The sequence below is a fragment of the Hypanus sabinus genome, chromosome 17, assembly GCF_030144855.1.
Source record: "Hypanus sabinus isolate sHypSab1 chromosome 17, sHypSab1.hap1, whole genome shotgun sequence".
In the NCBI taxonomy this organism is placed as follows: domain Eukaryota; kingdom Metazoa; phylum Chordata; class Chondrichthyes; order Myliobatiformes; family Dasyatidae; genus Hypanus; species Hypanus sabinus.
Genome location: NC_082722.1, coordinates 54,998,519 through 55,019,078, shown reverse-complemented (window position 1 = coordinate 55,019,078; position 20,560 = coordinate 54,998,519). Strand labels below are relative to the sequence as shown.

The window sequence follows — 20,560 nt, the reverse complement described above, 5'->3', positions numbered from 1 at the left end:
CACATACAGCGCATATTAGACATTGAAAAAAGACAAAAACACCTTCCAGCTCTCAATTGCCAGCTTATCACAACATATCCTCTTCCCCATTCCCTCTCTTTCCCTCTTACCTGGTATCATCTGCCAACTTGTACTTCCCATCCCACTCTTCCATTCCCCCCCCCATCTTATTCTGGCTTCACCACACTTCCTTTCCAGTTCTGATGGCGTTCTCAGCCCAAGACTTTGACTCTTTATTCCACTTCATAGATGCTGTCCAACTTGCTGAGTTCGTCCTGTATTTTGTGTATGTTACAAAAGATCAGTTGTGGGTTTTTTTTCTATGATGGAACAGGAATGAGCCAATGATCTTTTCCCCCATCCATTTCTTCTTGAGTGAAATAGTTGAACTGGGGTAAATGGCTTGTCAGTAATTCTCCATCGTTCAAGTTCTTTAATGTCAAAATACCACATTTTCACTTTCAACGAACCTTCCCAAATCAGAAGAATATAGTGAAGACAGTTTAGTGCTGTCATACACATCTTAGTCTTAGAGATTTATCTAATTTCGCCAATGTCAACAGCAGATTTCTCCATCCAGGCCAAAGCAATCCAGTTAATGAGCACTTCACTTGTTTGTCTCACTGTTCAAGCCTGTAGGCGACTGAAGTTATTGTATCCTTTTCAGACTTTGTGAGAGGTGACAATCACAGAGTACAATAACAACACATTTATACAGAAACTTACTTTGCTGGTAGGCAGCAAAAAAATTTCCTTTAGGCCTAAGATTTTTTGTAAAAGGGCCAGTTGATAGCTTTGAAGTATACCTTGCAGAGCTGTGATAATTTTGGCACTTTTAAGCAGGTGTAAGGAAAATGTAAATTACAGCAGATTTTGACCTAAAGGGTCAAGTTAATACATTTGCATTACCTTTAAAGAGAAAGTTGTTGGAAAATTAGTGAACAAAGAATTTAAAGGATTTAATTTATGGAGCTTCTTTCATAAGTATATGTTACAAATAGTGCATTTTTTGCCATGTAAAAATGTCTTATTGAGCAGGATAGCAGTTAAATGGCTTGTTTTAACATGCTGTAATCATCATATGAAGCCTAGGCAATGATTCCCACTTCAGCATGATAATTACTACATTCTACTTGGTGCCCAGCCATGAGGAAAAAAATGTAACTTTGCTTTGCTTGGAAGTAACCCAGGTTGGCAATTTGGCAGATGGATTGGCGCAGATGCCTGTATTTTTCAATGCATTCTCATCTTTCATTCTTTTATATATTACAACGTTTCCTTTACAGTATTTCTGTGCTATGCAGTAGTGATTATTCAAGTAAAACTAGTCAGAAAATATACATCTGTTGTTAGTGTTGCGGAACTTGCAGTTATTATGTGTACAGCATCAGACTGGAGTTGCACATTAGATTTTTTTTGTTCTCAGTATCTCCATGTAAATGTTTTGTCTTTGCTTAGTATGTTTTCTGAGAATCAGTGTGGTCTTTATGACGAACTTTGGGTAAATCCTTTATTCTGCTGCTTAATAGCACAGCAAAGTGCAGCCTTATTAAATTGTGAGGAATTACTTTGTTTAGTATAATCTCTTCTTCTATGTTCTGTATGAGAATCAGAAACAGGTTTAATATCATCGGCATAGGTTGCAAAATTTGTTGTTTTGCCTGCAGCAGTACATTGCAATACATATTAATAAATAACTATAAATTACAATAAGAAGGATATATATGTCTGTGTGTGTGTGTGTGTGTGTGTGTACTTATATATGTCTATTATACACATAGGTAGGGAACGATATAAATATAAAATTAAATAATTAGTGCAAATGAGTAAAAGAGCAAAAACGATAGTAAGGTACGTAGTGTTCATAGGTTCATTGACCATTCAGAAATCTGATAGCAATGAGAAAGAATCTGTTCCTGAAACGTTGAGTGTGTGTTTTCAGGCTCCTGAACCTCCTCCTTGATAGTAGCAATGAGAAAGGGGCATGTTCTGGATGGTAGTGTTGGATAGTGCCTTTTTGATACATTGTCTTTTGATGCTGGGGAGACTAGTGCCCATGTTGGACTGGCTGAGTTTACAACTTTCCTGTGCAGAGGCCCATCCAGAGCAAACAGTGGTGCAACCAGTTAGAATGCCCTCCATGCCCTCCACATTTCTGTAGAAATTTGTGAGTGTCCTTGGTGACATACTAATTTTCCTCAAATTCCTAATGAAATACAACTGCTGTTATGCCTTCTTTTTTAATTGCATCTGTATGTTGGACTCTGGATAGATCTTCATAGATGCTGACACCCAGGAACAAGGGAGTTTTCATATGAGCAGTGATAGTGTAAGAGAATGATAGTGTAATTCAATATAACTTCATAGTTTATTTCAAACTACATCATCTCGACTGCTTTGTTACTGGTCTAATTATTTTTTTTTAGCAATTATAGATAGGAATCCATTAGTCTTGTGAGACCATGGATTTGCACCTTGGAAGGTTTCCAGAGAGCAGGCCTGGGCAGGGTTGTATGGGAGACCGGCAGTTGCCAAAGTTGCAAGCCTTCCCACCGATGCCACCGATGTTATCAAGGGAAGGGCACTAGGACCGGTGACGTCACAGGGCAATGTGTTGTTAAGTGCCTTGCTCAAGGACACAACCCGCTGCCTCAGCTGAGGCTCACACCAGAGACCTTCAGATCACTAGATCTGATGCCTTATCCACTAGGCCACATGCCAACACCATTTAGCAATATAGCCTGGGATAGGCCCTTTCAGCCCTTCATTCCTCCCCGCTCCAGCAACCCCTTGACAAACACAATCAACCTAATCTGGGGTAATTACCACGGGGTAATTTATAATGACCAATTAACCTACCCGGTATATTTTTGGACTATGGGAGGATTCAGGAGGACCCAGAGGAAACCCATGCATTCCAGGGGAAAGGACATGCAGAGACTCCTTACAGAAGGACATTGGAATTGAACTCTAACTCTGATCTCTCCGAACTGCAACAACAACATCGCACTGACTACTACACTACTGTGGTGCTTCGTAGCTCTATGGCAGCCCTATATTTAGCCCTGTCAATTACAGCTAATGTTGAGAAATTATGTAGTGCAATTGGAATACATTAATAAGGTTGCATGATGGGCAACCAAATTTCAAGCATATTTCAATATACATGTACGTGATGTGAGCCTTTTCAGCAGAAAGGATAACCAAATCATTTTATTTTTGGGGAATAAGAGTTTAAAGGGACCAAGAAAAGTAGAAGTTGTATGGCTACAGATTTTGAAATCTTTAAAAATAGCAAAGCATGTTAAGATACCCACAAAATTGTGCACCAATGTTAGTGTTTATTTAAAAACAAAGAACAAAAAACTTATATTTCTGGTCTCCTCATGACTAAAATAGATGTGGCAGTGTTAGAGAAAGTACAAAATGAGTTACATGATCATGCCACAGCTAGTAGTGTACAACTGCCAGAAAGGAGAATCTCCTTTTGAGAGACTAAGTTGATCTGATAATGGTCTGCAAGATTAGAGTGGTTTAGGAGGGTAACGAAGTTATGTTTTTGAACTAGTTCCAATTTAAGATAGTCACTGATAAATAAAGATATAATTATAAAGAGAAAACACTCAGGCATCAGAACTTGACAAAGTGTCTTCAACCTGAAACATTTACTTTGTCTCTTGTCTGACCTGCTAAGTAGTTCCCATATTTTTTTCTGCTTTTATTTCAGACTTGTAAAGGTTTATTCTAAATTGTTATACTCTGAAAAATGATGTTTCTGTTTATAAATTTAGTCTCTACTTTGTGAAATGATTTAGACAAATAAAATTGATTATCTTAAGTATAAGAGAATATATTACTAAACTGAGGTTAAATAACTTGTGGAGCATCTCTCAATGAAGGGAGGGAAAATTGAATGGGACGCCAGTAGATTGGTCTTTTTGAAGCTAGTCTATTAAGCTCAGATCGGAATTTTTTTCCACCTTCTTATTGTGGATGAGACAGACTGAGTGTTCATTGAAGCTTCAGGTCAGTCACTGAAGGATTTGCACTTCAGAAAAAATTTACAGAGTCTGGTCTGACGATCCAGAATCCTACAGGAAGTCCAAGTACAATCTACAGAAGGCCATCTTGAGATTAAAAAAGGCAATTCCAAGTGAAGTTATTGGTAGAGTTAGATGTACAACAGCTGTGGCAGAACTTGCATGCCATTATTTCCTATAAAGCAAAATTTAATAGCATAAATGGCAGTGATGCTCCACACTCTGATGAGTTCAGTACCTTTTATGCACACTTTGGAAAGGAGAATAATGCCACTACACCTGGGCAAATCCCCACAGCATCCAGTGATTCTGTGATCTCTTTCTCAGAGACTTATATCTGAATATTCCTAAAGAGGGTGAAACCTTGCCTCATCAGTATAGTTGGCCTGATATTGAAAACCTGTGCCATCCAACTAGCTGGAGTATTCAATGACATCTTGTATCTTCCACTGCTGCAACTTGAGGTTCTCACTTGCCTCAATGGGGCAACATTCGTACTTATGCTGAAGAAGAACAAGTTGAGCTGCTTCATTGAATCACCCAGTAGCACACACATCTGCTGTAGTGAAGTGCTTTGAAAGGTTGGTCATGGTGAGAATTAACTCCTGCTTGAGCAAGCACCTGGACCTACTACAATTCACCTACCACTACAACAGGTCTGTAGTAGACATGATCTCACTAGCCCATTTTGCTATGGAGCACCTAGACAACAGCAAAATATAGGCCAGTCTTCTGTTTATTGGTAGCTTAGCATTCAACACCACTATTCCCTCAAAATTAACAACCAAGCTAGAAAACCTAGGCCTCTGTATCTCCCTCTGTAACTTGATCCTCAATTTCCTTATTGGGAGACCACAGTCAGTAGAGATAATTGATAACTTCTTATCACTGACTATGAACACAGGTGTACCTCAGGATATGTGGTTAGCCCACTGCAGTACTCTCTTTATATTCCTGACTGTAAGACACTATCTCAAACACTATCTATATATTCGCCAGTGATACCACCGTTGTTGTTAGAATCTCAGGTAACGATGAGACGGTAGAGAGGCTGAGATAAATTGGCTGGTTGAGGTTTCAACAATAATCTTACACTCAATGTCAGCAAGACCAAGAAATTGATTGTGGACTTCAAGAAGGGGAAGTCAGAGGAACACATATCAGTCCTCATTGAGGGTTCGGGGTGGAAAGGATGAGCAGCTTTAAGTTTCTGGGCATCAACATCTCTGACGATCTGTTCTGGGCACTGCATATTAATGTAATTATGAAGAAGGCACACCAATAGCCTAACTTTAATAGGAGTTTGAGGAGATTTTGTATGTCACTAAAGATTTTTACAAATTTCTATTGATGTACGGTGAAGAGTTATCTACTGGTTGTGTCACAGGCAGGTGTCAAGGGTCTAATGCTCAAGATTGCAAGAGGCTGCAGAGGGCTGTAGACTAAGTCAGCCCTTCCCACATCAAGGACATCTTCAGAAGGTAGGGCTCCCTATCGTTAGGGACGATGTACAGGAGCCTGAAGATCCACGCTCAATGATTTAGGAACAGTTTCTTCCCCTCCGCCATCAGATTTCTAAATAGTCCATGAACCCGTGAACACTGCCTCATTATTCCTCCTTTTTGCACTCTTTAGTTAATTCTGCAATTTATAGGTTTTTATATCCTTCTTACACAGTACTGCTGCTGCAAAACAACAGATTTCACAAAACAGCAATATGTCAATAATAGTAAATCTGATTTATCAACTTCTGCAAGCTTTTGTAATTCCTTTTCCCTACACATTGAGTCACACAACAGTGCTATTGATAACTTTTCTATTATTGGTACAAATATTTCATTTTAATGGAACTAAAGCATATCTTATCAATGATCATGGGAAGTTTTTCATTTTTTTGTTTTGGATCATTACCATCAAGAAGGAAACAATTATTTGAGTAGTACAAATTCAAAGAAGAGAAAGAAGGGTGTAATTAGTTTAAAAAAGTGTGCAGCCTGGATAACTTTAATAACAGATGTACACCATTAGGGATCAATACTTGCTAAAATTGTTGTCATCTCACAATCTTCTAAACAGTCTCCCTGCCCCATTTATAACATTAAGAACTAGGGCCTTCAATGGCAGATGAAGCTTTTATTTGGTTTAGCTGGTTAGGCTACAATAAATTTGTAGAGTATTGTTTATGGTATATATTAGATCCTGGATGGCATCTTAAAATGCATCCAATTCTATCAAGCAAACACCTTTGCTTTGTTATCAATAGGCAATAAAAAAGTAATTTTGAATTTTTTATTCAAAGATGAATAGTTTTGGAGTTCAAAGGGGAGGTAATTTTGGCGTGGAACACCTGTTGGTATTTGCATTTGTTTATTATTGTTACAGGTACCAAGATATGGTGAGGTACTTGTCTTGCGTGCCATTCATGCAGATTGAGTCATTACACAATGCATCAATGCAAATCAAGCTAAAATAATGACAACGCAGAATGGTGGGTAGCAGCTGCAGAGAAAGTGAAGTGCAGGATCATGGCAGGGTAGATTGTGAGGCAGGTTGTCCATTTTGTCATACTGAGGAACTATTTTATAGTCTTATAATAGTACAATAGAAGCTACCCTTGAGCTTAGTGGTACATGCTTTCAGGCTTTTGTATCTTGAACCCAGTGAGAGAGGGGAGAAGAGGAAATGTCCAGGATGGGCGTGGTCTTAGATCATGCTGGCTGCTTTACCAAGACAATGAGGTGTAGACAAAGTGCATAGAAGGGAGAGTGCTGAAGTGTGTCCACAACAAGTGTTTCTCTGAGTCATGTGCACAACAGTTGCCATACTAAGTCATCATGAATCCAGATAGGATGCTTTCTATGGTGCATTGATAAAGATTGGACACTGTGGTAGCGGTTAACATGATTCTATAATTATAGTTCGGGGCATTGGAGATTGGAATTCAATTCTGGTGCCATCTATAAGGAATTTGTATGTTCTCCTATGATCAAATTGGTTTCCTGTGGGTGCTTTCCTCTCATAGGTGTACCAATTCGTAGGTTAATTGGTCATGGTAAAATTGTCTTGTGATTAGGCTAGGATTAAATAGGTGGATTGCTAAGAAGGGCCTCTCCTGCGCCGGATCTCTAAATAATTTTTTTTTAACTGGTAATTATCAACAGGGACATGTCAAATTCCTTTAGCCTCCTGCAAACTGTTTTTCATAAGCTTCTGATGGCTTTGCTCTAAAATGAAAGACCTAATCTCAAACTAGTCAAGCAATTGTCCAACATTGTCAATAAGTTTGTTTATTTGAGAAGACTGTGTGCCAGTTCTCCTCTTGTTAGCTATTACAAGGCTCTTTAATCACAATCCTTGAATAGACTCTGTCCCTCTGGCCGAAGAAGAAGAAGAAGAAGAATAGCCCTTAACTCGGCAGTGGAGTTATTGGGGCACCATCATGATGGTGTTTCTGTAGCAAGCTGTTCTTGTTTTTACGAGGCCGAGTTGCTAGCTCGACACTCAACCCGACTTGGATTCGAACTCGGAAACCTTCGCTCCAGAGTCCAGCGCTGATATTATTGCGCCACCAAGTGGGGTGTACTCATTAAAGACCACAGTACAGTGGCATACATGCAGAAAGGATGAGCGCTGGGATTCCTTAACAATGACTTGTCAAAAAGTGGCAAAGATCTCTGTTCCTGATTAACTCCTACCATTCTGCCTGACTGATAAATCATAGCTCATCTATGTTGAGGAGCACTTGGAAAAAGCACTGAAAGGAGCAAGCTCACAATATGTAGTCTGGGTAGTGGACTTCATTGCTATTACAAGGAGTGGCTTGGTAGCACCAAGTAGCTGTGGAGGCCAACTTGATGGGTATATTTAAAATGGAGGTTGATAGGTTCTTGATTACTGGGGGCATCAAAGGTTATGGGGAGAAGGCTGGAGAATGGGGTTCAGAGGGACAAAAAAATCAACCATGATGGTCGCTTGACTTAATTAAATCACAAGACATAGGAGCAGAATGAGGCCATTTAGCCCACTGAGTCTGCTCTGCCATTCCTTCATGTCTGATTTATCATTCTGCTCAATCCTGCTCTCCAGCCTTCTCCTTGTAACCTTTGACACCCTGACTAATCAAGAACCTATCAACCTCATCTTTAAATATACTCAAAGACTCCACAGTCGTCTGTGGTAATGAATTCCACAGATTCGCCACTCTGGCTGCAGAAATCCTCCCCAATCTCTGTTCTAAAGGTACATCCTTCTATTATGAGGCTGTGCCCTCTGGTTCTAGACTCACTCACTTTTGGAAATATCCTCTCCACATTCACTCTATCTAAGCCTTTCATTATTCAAAGGGTTTAAATCAGATCCACGCCTGCATTCTTCTAATTTCCAGCGAGTATAGTCCCAGAGCCATCAAACACTTCTTATATGTTAACTCTTTCATTCCTAGAATCATTCTCGTGAACTTCCTCTGAATTCTTTTCAATGGCAGCCCATCTTTCTTTAAATAAGGGGCTCAAAACTGCTCACCATACTCAAAGTGTGGTCTGACAAATGCCTTACCTTAAAGGTTCATACCATGTTATAGTTAAATATCCATTGATTATATTTTCAATCATTGGTGTTGTCCTTAACTGATAATCAATAGTTAATGCTGTACTTCTGCTCTTAGATACTCAAGAATGCTCTCTACTACAGAACCAAGAAAGATTAAAAATTTCAACAGCTTTCAAATGTTGAAAACAGTTTACTGGCTTCTTACCCACTTTTCATTTTCCACCAACCTCATCACAATCAGGCTTAATTAATATCACTGGCATATGTTGTGAGATTTGTTGACAGTAGCTGTCAGTGAGTGCGTGCCTTCACACTTCTGTACCTCTTTCCAGATGGTAGCAATGAGAACAAGGCATGATCTGGGTGTTGGGGGGGGGGGGGGGGCGTTGGTTCTTAATGATGGACACTGCCTTTTTGAGGCTTTGCTCCTTGAAGATGTCCTGGATGCTATGGTGGCTAGTGCCCATGATAGAGTTGACTATGTTTACAACACTCTGCAGCTTACTGCAATCCTATGTGGTATGCCCCCACCCCCATGCCAGAGAGTGATGTAGCCATTTAGAATGCTTTCCATGGTACTCCCCATTGTCACATTTTCTTCTGTCTGTGATTTTGAATGATCAGTCCAGAGCAGAGGTATATGGGGATGAGTGCTCATCAACTCTTCTATTCTTTGCCTTCACTCCAATTTCTTTGGGTAAGAGATCTTAGCTGAGACTGTGGACTTTATTCTAATTCCAGCTTCTTTGCTTCTATTTATCACTAACTGCTAACATGACATTTGATCTCCTGAATTTTTCTCTGCCCTTTCATACTCTACCTACTCATTCTGAATGTAATCCTCCCTTGAGTAATGATTAAAACTGACATTGTCATGAAACCTGCCTATAAGGGCAGCGCTTTTGTGGCATGCTAAACTAACCTCTCTCTCACAGAAGCTGAAAATCAGTTCTCAGACATCTCCACATGCCATCCATTATAACATGACCATATCAATCCAAAATCACACAATTACTGACTTCAGGAATTTTTCTCTCCACTGCTTCTAGCCTCACAGTCCCGCAAACCAGCACAACCTGCTTTTAATTCCTCCCCAAGATCCTCAAGCAGAACTGTACTAGGACTATCCTTATAGACTTATTGTTTCAACTTCCTTTGAGGGCCTTTCACTTCTTTCATTAACAGAGCTGTATATAATCCAATTTCAACACCACAGTCATTGACTTGGTAGAATTGAACAACATTTTCCAACTCCATTTATTTTCTGAAGTTGAATAAGAATTTAGCCTTGCCTGTCACTTTGTGGCACGTGTAGTGTATATAATATTTCAGTAATATTTGGGTAATATTTTAAAAATATTATTTGATTAAGCATTCTTTCTTTGCTTACATAATTCCTTATGGAATATATGTAAGAAGTATATGAATGGCATAAGCCATTATGCCACCATATCATATGTGGGCACCTTACTAAAGAAAAACTAAGTAGATTCATTCCAGCTCCTGTGTTTTTCTTTCGATTAGTTTCTGAAGTTACAAAACATAACAGAGCTGTCCTTGTTTAAATCCTATTCAAGCCCATTTTTTCCCACTGCATTAGCAGCTGTATCTGAACTACTTAGTGTACAAAAACTGAACTTGCCTTTTTTAAAATTACTTTTGTTCCTCTTTCCACCCAGTTCTCACATCCACACTAACCCTTATGCTGCCTCTTTTTTTCTTGGCTTCTCTGTTTCCAAGTTAGGAGATAGGATAGCCAACTATACATCTCATTAGCTCACTTACTCCCAAGGCTACCTCAACCACCTGCTTTCACTCTGAGTCTTGTAAAGATTCCATTCACCCATTTTTCTTCCTCTGATAACAAAACTTTTCACACCAATGCCTTTAAGGTGTATTTCTTCTTCTTTAAGTAGCTGTTTCTACATCTGTAATTGATAGAGTTCTCATGCAGGCCCTCTCCATTTCCTATTTCCCTACTTCCGCAGTGATGAAATGCTTTATGGGTTGGTTAAAAAGCATATCAACCCTTGCCTGAGAAGTACTTGGATTTGCTTCAACTTGCCTTCCATCACAACAGGTCAACAGCGTGTGCTGTTTCATTGGCTCTTCGCTCAGCTCTGGAACACCTGGACAGTGAAAATCCATACATCAGGATGCACTTCATTGATGATAGCTCAGCATTCAACAATATCATCCCCTCTAAATTAATCACTCAGTTTCAAGACCTAGGTCTCGATATCTCTGTGTGTAACTGGATCCTCAATATCCTTACTTGCAGACCGCAGCAAGTTTGGATTGGCAATAACATCTCCTCCACAATCACCAACAGCACAGGTGCAACTCAAAATTGTGTGCTTAGTCCCCTGCTTGACTTGCTTTACAATATACTGTACCTATGGCTAAGAGGTTGAGTTCAGCTCTAACTGCCATATTTAAGTTTTAGAATCAGAAACAGGTTTGATATCATTGCCATATTTTCAGAAATTTTTTGATTTGCAATAATACATTGCAATTCATAATAAAAACTATAAATTACTATAATAAATAAATTAATAAATATATTGTAGGAGCCATTTGTCCTTTTTCTGTCTGTATTGTAGTTTATGACATGTTTATTGTGGTAATCTATCACGTGGGTTGGGGCATGGTAGAAGCAAATGAGTATAGTTAGATTTTCTTGTTTTGATAAGTTGTTTAGTTTAGTCTAGTAGAGAGTGAGCAAGCCAGAGAGAAATTTATTTTGTTTACCTTTAATCGGAGTGTTATTTAAATTTAAGCAGACATTTAAATACACTAATAATATCACTAACTTTGCTATTCAATCATTAATTGGAATGCTTAGTTATGCTTATTTGGATGTTAAGATCGCTATATCACTAATCTAGTTTAGTTAGTTTTGTATCACTACAAGATCATTGGTCTTTGCAGATTTTGTAATCAAGAAGCACATCACACAGTAAAGAGTACCCTGCAGTAGTATCTCAGCAGTTATATTTACTGTGCAGTATATATAAAATAAGTGCTTAGAGGATGTGCAGACCAGCTAGCAGATGTTCTCACTGACATCTTCAACATCTCCCTGAGCAGCGCCACCACCATCGTCCCCGTGCTGAAGAAGCCTTCAGTGTCCTTCCTCAATGACTACCGTCCCATTGCACTCACATCCATCATCATGAAGTGTTTCAACAGGGTCATCATGAGGCATATCAAGACCCTGCTGACCCCCTCACTGGACCCCCTGCAGTTCGCGTCCCGTCCCAACCATTCAACAGACGACGCCATTGCCATCACCCTCCACCTGGACAAAAAATACACTTACGTTGGAATGGTGTTCATAGACTTCAGTTCAGCATTGAACACAATCATCCCTCAGAAACTGATTGGAAAGCTGAGCCTACTGGGCCTGAACACCTCCCTCTGCAACTGGATACTAGACTTCCTGACTGGGAGACCTCAGTCTGTCTGGATCAGAGGCAACATCTCCAACACCATCACATTGAGCAGGGGGGCCCCCCAGGGCTGTGTGCTCAGTCCACTGCTGTTCACTCTGCTGACCCATGACTGTGCTGCAACACACAGCTCGAACCATATCATCAAGTTCGCCGATGACACGACCATGGGGGGGTCTCATCAGCAAGAACGACGAGTCAGCATACAGAGAGGAGGCGCAACGGCTAAAGGACTGGTGCAGAGACAACAACCTGTCTCTGAATGTGAACAAAGCACAAGAGGTGGTTGTTGACTTAAGGAGGGCATGGAGCAACCACTCTCAGCTGAACATTGGTAGAGATCATTAAGAGCACCACATTTCTTGGTGTTCACCTGGCGGAGAATCTCACCTGGTCCCTCAAAACCAGCTCCATAGCAAAGAAAGCCCAGCAGTGTCACTACTTTCTGCGAAGGCTGAGGAAAATCCATCTCCCACCCCACCACCCTCATCACATTCTACAGGGATTGTATTGAGAGCATCATGAGCAGCCTGGTTTGGAAATTGCACTATCTCGGATCACAAGTCCCTGCAGCAGATAGTGAGGTCAGCTGAGAAGATCATCAGGGTCTCTCTTCCCACCATTACAGACATTTACACTACACACTACATCCACAAAGCAAACAGCATTATGAAGGACCCCATGCACCCCTCATACAAACTCTTCTCCCTCCTGCCATCTGGGAAAAGACACTGAAGCATTCAGGCTCTCACAACCAGACTATGTAACAGTTTCTTCCCCCAAGCCTCCTCAATACCCAGAGCCTGGACTGACACCAACTTACTGCCCTCTACTGTGCCTATTGTCTTGTTTATTATTTATTGTAATGCCTGACCTGTTTTGTGCACTTTATGCAGTCCTGGATAGGTCTGTAGTCTAGTATAGTTTTTTTTCTGTGTTGATTTTATGAAGTTCAGTGTAGTTTTTGTACTGTTTCATGTAGCACCATGGTCCTGAAAAACATTGTCTCATTTTTACTGTGTACTGTACCAGCAGTTATGATCAAAATGACAATAAAAAGTGACTTGACTTGACTTGAAGTAGTGCAAAAAGAGACGAGAAAAGTGGCAGAGCTTGCATCGAAACGTCCATTATAATCATTACCTGTACCCAGCTTGAAGCCCGAGAAGTGTTTATTCATCATATATGCTGGGAAAGCACTAGATTCTTTTTTACTTCTACAGGGAAGAAGTTCACTGCAATATTCATCGCTTTGAATCATTGCGTAAAGGGAAGGTGAGGCTTATTTGTTCTTTAGCCTTCCGTCTGAGATGCCGGGACAAGAACATCGTCCCAAAGTTTGTGAGGTTGCATTCCGTGATGGTTTCTCCAGAGGCTAAGTGCATTCTACAACAAGCTAGCCAAGCGTTGATTAGGAAGTATATCCATTATTTTAGATCCACTTTAAATTAAAGGCATTATCCCTGAAGAAGACGACAGATCTTCAAAACATCTTATAATCGAAATGTTGGTTATAATTGATAGCTGTACTTGGCTTGAAGCCCAAGAAGAGTTTATTCATAATGTTTGTGTCACTGGCAATTTTATAAATAGATTTTGAACTATGCCAAGACACCCAAATGAGGGTGTAGAGCAGTGGGTGAAGCAGTGGGCATCCTTGAGGTATGCCATGTTTATTGTCATCGAGGAGGAGATGTTATTTCTGATCCACACTGACTGTGGGCAAGGGTCCAGTTGCAGAGGGAGGTACAGAGGCCCAGGTTTTGGAGCTTGTTGATTAGAACTGAGGGTATGATTGTGTAGTTAATGAACAGCAAACTAATGTAGATAGTTCTATTGCTCAGGTGATCAAAAGGACGAGTGGAGAGCCAGTGAGATTGCATCTGCTTAGATCTATTGTGCTGATAGGCAAATTACAGCGGGTCCACATCCTTCGGTAGGAGTTGATTCTAGCTATGACCAGCCTCTCAAAGCACCATCAGAGTAGATGTGAGTGCCACTGAGTGATAGTTGTTGAGGCAATTCACACTGCTCTTCTTGGGCACTGGTATGATTGTCACTCTTTTAAAGCAGGTGAAGACCTCTGACTGAAGCATTAGGAGACTGAAGGTGTTACCACTGATAACACCACTGTTGTTGGCTGAATCAAAGGTAGTGAAGAGTCAGCATATAGGAGGGAGATTGAAAATCTAGTTGAATGATGCCTGATAATAACAACCTCTCTCTCAATGTAGGCAATATCAGAAGACTGATTATTGACTACAAGAAGAAGATATTGGAGGTTCATGAGCCGGGTCTCATCAAGGTTACAGAGGTGGAGAGGGTCAGTAACTTTAAATTCCTTGACATTACATATGCAATTACAAAGAAGGCACAACAAAACCCCTCCTTCTTAGAGTTTGTGCAGTTTTGGAATCTCACCCTAAAACTGATTAATGTCTATAGATGCACAATGGAGAGTACCATGACTGGTTGCATCATGGACTGATATGGATATACCAATGCCCAAGAGCAAAACAATCTTTGAAAGAGGTGGATACAGCCCAGTCCATTATAGGCAAAGCCCTTCCCACCATTGAGCATATCTACAACGAGCGCCACCACGAGAAAGCAGCATCCATTATCCTCATTATGCTCTGTTCTCACTGCTGCCATTGGGATGAAGGTTCAGGAACAATTATTATCCTTCAACCATTAGGCTTCTGAACCTGTATTGAACCACGTCAACACTAAACTGATTTCACAACCTATGGACTTACTTTCAAGGATTCTACAACTGATGTCCTCAGTATGATTTATTTACTTTTTTTGGATGTGCTTATTTTGTCTTCTTTTTCACATTGATTGTTGGTCTTTATTTTGTGGTAAATCTCTGCACCTCTCTAAGTCTTCAATATTCTTCGTATAATAAGGTGCCCAGAACTCGACACAATGCTCCAAGTGTGGTATAACCAATGTTTTATAGAGCTGCACCATTACCTTGCAGTTCCTGAACTTGATCCACTGACTAATGAAGGTGGGTACACTATGTGCCTTCTTAACTCCCTATTAACTTGCATGGCAACTTTTGAGGGATCTATGCACCTGGACCCCAAGATCCCTCTCTTCCTCCACACTGCAATAATCCTACCAATTATCCTGTATTCTGCCTTCAAGTTCAACCTTCCAAAGTGTCTCACTTCACACTTTAACAGATTGAGCTCCATCTGCTACTTCTCAGCCAGGTCTGCATCCTAACAATGTCCTATTGTAAACAGCGACAACTATCTACACCATATATGTCAAACTCAAGGCCTGCGGGCCAAATCCAGCCCGCGATGGAATTATCTTTGGCCTGCGAGATAATATCTAATTACTATTAAAGCTGGCCCCAGTAATCAAAGCGCCTATGGCATATGATATGGCTAATGCTGAGTTTATTCAGGTACCAGGTTTTCAGGGGTTTTAGTGTTTATTCGGTTTCCCTAGTTTATTTCTTGAATATCATTAATGAATACATTTTTTTTCTATTAGAGCTGGCCCGCCGGTATATTGCATGCACCACTAATACTACAAATCCCACAATGCACTGCCAGTGCATTGCTCGCGCTTGTCTTATTCTCTCATCAGCATCCTTATGGCGCTAGTCATGTGTGGTCAACTTTCAGCTATCCCTCACCCCAAAAATGGCTGAACGAAAGGTGGACTTTGAAAACAGGGGTTTTCAAGGCAGGTGGGAGGCAGAGTATATGTTCGCAGATATAAAGGGCAAACCTGTTTGTCTTGTGTGCGGAGACGGTGTGGCTGTAATTAAAGAAATTAACGTAAGACGACACTATGAAACGAAACACCACGACAAATACAAGCATCTGGACAAGAAACAGAAGCCCGCGATATGCGGTCAAAAGAATGGATTGGTGGGCAGGATCCGGGAGAAGATGCGGGAGGAAAACTGCGCAGGTGAGCTGACAGCTTATCACTGCATCATACACCAGGAATCGTTGTGTGGCAAAGCCTTGAAAATGGAACATATAATGAGCACCATAACACGAGCAGTTAACTTCATAAGAGCCAAAGGTTTAAATCACCACAAGTTCAAGTCGTTTCTGGAGGTGTTGGGTTCAGAATATTATGATTTGCCCTATCACACGGAGGTGTGATGGTTAAGCCAAGGAAAAGTGCTGAAAAGATGTTTCGAGTTGCGTGAGGAGATCTGTCAGTTCATGGAAAGCAAAGGGAAAGACACAACAGAGCTCCGGGATAAAAAGTTGCTTAGTGAAATGGCGTTTCTGTGTGACATCACGAGCCATCTCAATGCGCTCAACCTGCAGCTTCAGGGGCGGGGTCCTGTGATCACAGACATGTACGCTGCAGTGAGGGCTTTTAAAACCAAGCTGTGCCTGTGGGAGATGCAGGTGCAGCAAGAAAACGTTAGCCATTTTCCGTGTTGCCAAACTATGAAAGAGCAGGTTTCTACTGCAGTGTTCCCACGTGCAAAGTTTGCTGAAAATCTTAGCATACTTGGTGCCGACTTCACACGGCAATTTGCCGACTTTGAAGCCCAAAAAAGCAGGTTTGAACTGCTCAGTAATCCATTTGCAGCTGACGTGGAAAGTGCACCAACCAACATACAAATGGAGCTGATTGAACTCCAATGTAGTGACACACTCAAGGCAAAGTGTGACTCAGTAGGCGCTGCACAGTTTCTACGTTTCATTCCCGACACAATGCCCCAGCTGCGTACCCAAGCTGCTCAAATGCTGTCTATGTTTGGCAGCACATATCTGTGTGAACAACTGTTCTCTTTGATGAAGATAAACAAAACATCACACAGGAGTCGTCTTTCTGATGAACACCTTCACTCAATTCTGAGGATTTCCTCAGCTCAGAGCCTGACTCCAAACATTGATGAACTTGCATCCAAGATGAGATGCCAAGTATCTGGCTTAGACTAGTGTGAATCACAGAGTGTTGGCCTGTGGAAAAATGTTTTCATTAGAAATTACTCCGGAAAAACTGCAGATAAAGCCATAAGAAATAAATGCAACTGATTTTTTATTTATTTAATGTTCAATGTTGTTTTTGTAAGCAATAACCTAAGCTTTGTTAGTTCCAGGTTAATATGTGTAATAAGTTAATTTCAATAAGTTTTGCAATAAACGCTGAACCAGTCCGGCCCTCGACTTGTACCGATTTTTTAATTTTGGCCCACTGTGTATTTGAGTTTGACACCCCTGCATTAGGTCTACATTTGTGTTTGCTAATGCTTGATTTCAAATGGTTTATTAATGGAAAAGGTATGGCTCCCAAAACAATCTTAGCCGAAATAGCATCGTTTCTTTCTCGTTGCCTACTTTCTTGTAATCTACATCTGTAAGTTAATACCAATCATTAAAAGAATGCTTGCTAGGCAATCTGCTTCATAAAAAATGAAATTCGTAAAGTGAAACAATTTTAGATATAGCAGAGACTGAGACACATGAGAGCAGGTTGAAAAAATGAAGGCAACGAAAGCTGTGGGAGCGCGCGCGTGTACAACTGATCCGGCCTGCATGAAGTACCATTTTTCTCAATCCGGCCCGTGACCTAAAATGAGTTTGACACCCCTGATCTACACTATTCACAACACCACAAACCTCTGTCATCTGCAGACTTAATAATCCAGCCTTAAATTTCCTCATCCAATTCTTCCAGAAAAGTCACAAAGAGCAGGGATCCCCAAAACAGATCCCCGTGGAATACCACTGATTACGAAATTCCACTTTACTTCTTCCACTTTAGTGGGATGCTCATGATGTGACATTGGAGGAAACAAATCCCAAATTGGGTGTTCTCTTCACAGAGCATATTTGTTCTGTCTGCATGAGTGACCCTGGGTTTCACCATTTCCCATCATTTTAAATTCAACCTCATCCTTGTTCTGACTTCTCACGTACCTCGTAAGCCTGAGGAACTGCACCTCATCATCCATCTGGGTATTTTGAAGCTCTTTGGTCAGGATATTCAATTTTTACTAAGTTTGGTGACCATTTATTTTTCTCTCTAGAGAAGTGGCTGTACCTCTTTGTTTCAGCTTTTGTCTAACCCCCAATGATATTTTATAATACTTAATACTCTGACATATTTGGTGTTCAACTTCTCAAAGATATTTTCTTCTTCTTTCCAGTCTCCCTTTCACACCTCACCCCCCATGACCCTCTTTCTCTTTGCACTGATGGTCTGTGGCCTGCTAGTATTTTGTCATTTTTTGTTTTAGTTAACAAGAGAAAATAGGATTGAGGGGAATGTTGGCTAGTGTGTGATTCGAGGAAGTTATCAGAGGTTGCCACATCTGTGGACTACACTATGGGGTGTTAAGACTCATTGAGATGGCAATGTCAATGTGTTGAAATAGCTAAGTGAATTGATTTGGAAGATCAACAGTTTTCTATAAAATCTGGGTAATAGTTTTTCCTTTTATTATCATGAATGCTCATCCAGAAAGGAATAGTGGTGTTTTAAAAAGGTGGTTCACTTCACTATCCACAGATAGCTATTGCATTGAATTTCTGGAGTGCTGTGTGTTGCAGAGAAAGACAAAGAAATGTTTTACCTCACACTAATTAAAATTGCAGTTACTCAAGCATTTTAAACTATTTGTTACATAAGTAACAATCCCACAGTGGGATAATTAATATTTCCATTATTGGTCCCAAGTTACAGACCTAATGGAAAGTCATTAACAAAATTGTCATTAGTTCTTGCCTTTTGTTTGATTTTTATGGTAGGATCATTACATTGCTGGAAAATATTACCATTAGTTAATATTCAATTTTCAAGCAATATTGACATTGAAATTTCAAACTCCAGAATATATCAGTATTATTTTATAAATAGAGTACAGTTGCCAGAAAAGAACACTAAATAAATATTTCAAATAAAGGGGTATTAGTTTAAGTATAACTTTACTCCAGAAATGGCATACATGATATTGCAAGACTCTGGAAATCAGTAAAATTCATCCTGTGGAAAAGCCTTTACTCATAGTGAAGGACAATTTATGGTTCCTGTGCACTTTCTTCATAGATATATTTGTAGCATCATTTGAAGCCTAAAAATCAGATTTAAAATACATTAAAAGGAGTAATCAACCTGAGGTTTTTTAAATTGGTCACTTGCTTAAAAGTAAATAGTGATGATGTCATAGGACTCCCGAACTCAACAGATCTTTAATCATTTTATAATTATTAACTGAAAAACCCTCATATTTGCTGTCATGTGGATAAGGTTAATATTTTATATTTATAGTTTTTCATAAAAGACTGTTGTCCGGCTGTAGTTTGACCTCTTTAATAATAAATGATGGATGTGGGAATTACAGAGAGAACTGAAAAAAAATCCAATTTTGTCTTGGCTGTATTAAATGGAAACTGAAATTTGTGATTTAATGCATGGTATGAATGGTTGCTATTATGTGTTATTAACAAATCAACCTTCTCTTTCTATAATACGAATCCTTATCGCACCAGGGACAGCGTACACGCTTTTCTGTATTGATTTATTGCTGCTTGCCAAATGACAGTGGGAAGTAATGAGTTGACTACGTTTTTGATAGGATTGTGCAGTAAGTTCAGCAAGTTTTATCTCCGTCACTTGATTAGATTTTGCTAGGGTTACTTAGTTTGCAGAAAACGCTAACTCAGCTGCTACAATTGAATTGTTATGAAATAGATAATAGGATTTGAAGCATTTTTCTGGATGGACCCAGCAATGTTTTTGCAGATCATAATGTTGTGCAATCAGGGGCAGGAGTTAGGTTTTCAGAAATCAGAATTTACGTATGCTGACAAATTTTAAATGTGGAAATGATATTAATTGAAACACTATTCTCCGTTTAAATTCAGAAATATTTTCCCTTCTTTATATTGTTTGTTCAGAATTTATTTTGATAATCATTCTATTGGGAATCACATAAATTGTGTTTTGGAGAAGAATACTTAATGAGAAGACATTTTAAAGTCTTTGTAAATCCAAATGCCATAACTGTTTGTTACCTGAAACTTAAATATATTTCAAAGTTTTAGATTAAGGAAATCAGTATGCTTATTAATTACACAGTAGTTGCTATTCTCTGAAGTTTATTACTAGGTTTAGTTAGAGTTGTTTTGATATACTGTATGATGGTTATATGCTGTTTCATGGAGATCTACATTCTAGAATGATTAATCTCTGCAACAGGGTCCCCGGCTCTAACCCTCAGAGAGAAGCCAGACCATTGAAGCTAGAAATGTCAATTAGGAACAACTGAGTACAAGTATTCACAATAAAGGGATTCCTCAATCATTTGAATTTTCACTGATACAGAACTGACTCTTTGGGGAACATATTCAATTTATGAATAATTTTCACCAGAACAAACAGCATCTATTCTTCTCCCATTGGAATACATAGCACCAAAATACCCATAATGCATTTTGTCCGTATTTTGATTTACAAAATTTTACTTAATGGAATGTTTTCCAGGAAGGTATCCCTTTTGTAAATTGCAGAATGGCTGTTTTT

General features: G+C 39.7%; 1 protein-coding gene across 1 annotated transcript in view; it reads left to right on the top strand.

Moving 5' to 3' along the window:
- Nucleotides 1–20,560, top strand: part of LOC132406637 (early endosome antigen 1) — a 632,764-nt gene that overhangs the window by 109,308 nt on the left and 502,896 nt on the right. The window contains exons 4-5 of the mRNA XM_059992439.1: nucleotides 6,423–6,435; nucleotides 14,275–14,363. Of these exons, the coding sequence (XP_059848422.1) occupies nucleotides 6,423–6,435; nucleotides 14,275–14,363 (102 nt within the window). The remainder of the gene's footprint in view (nucleotides 1–6,422; nucleotides 6,436–14,274; nucleotides 14,364–20,560) is intronic.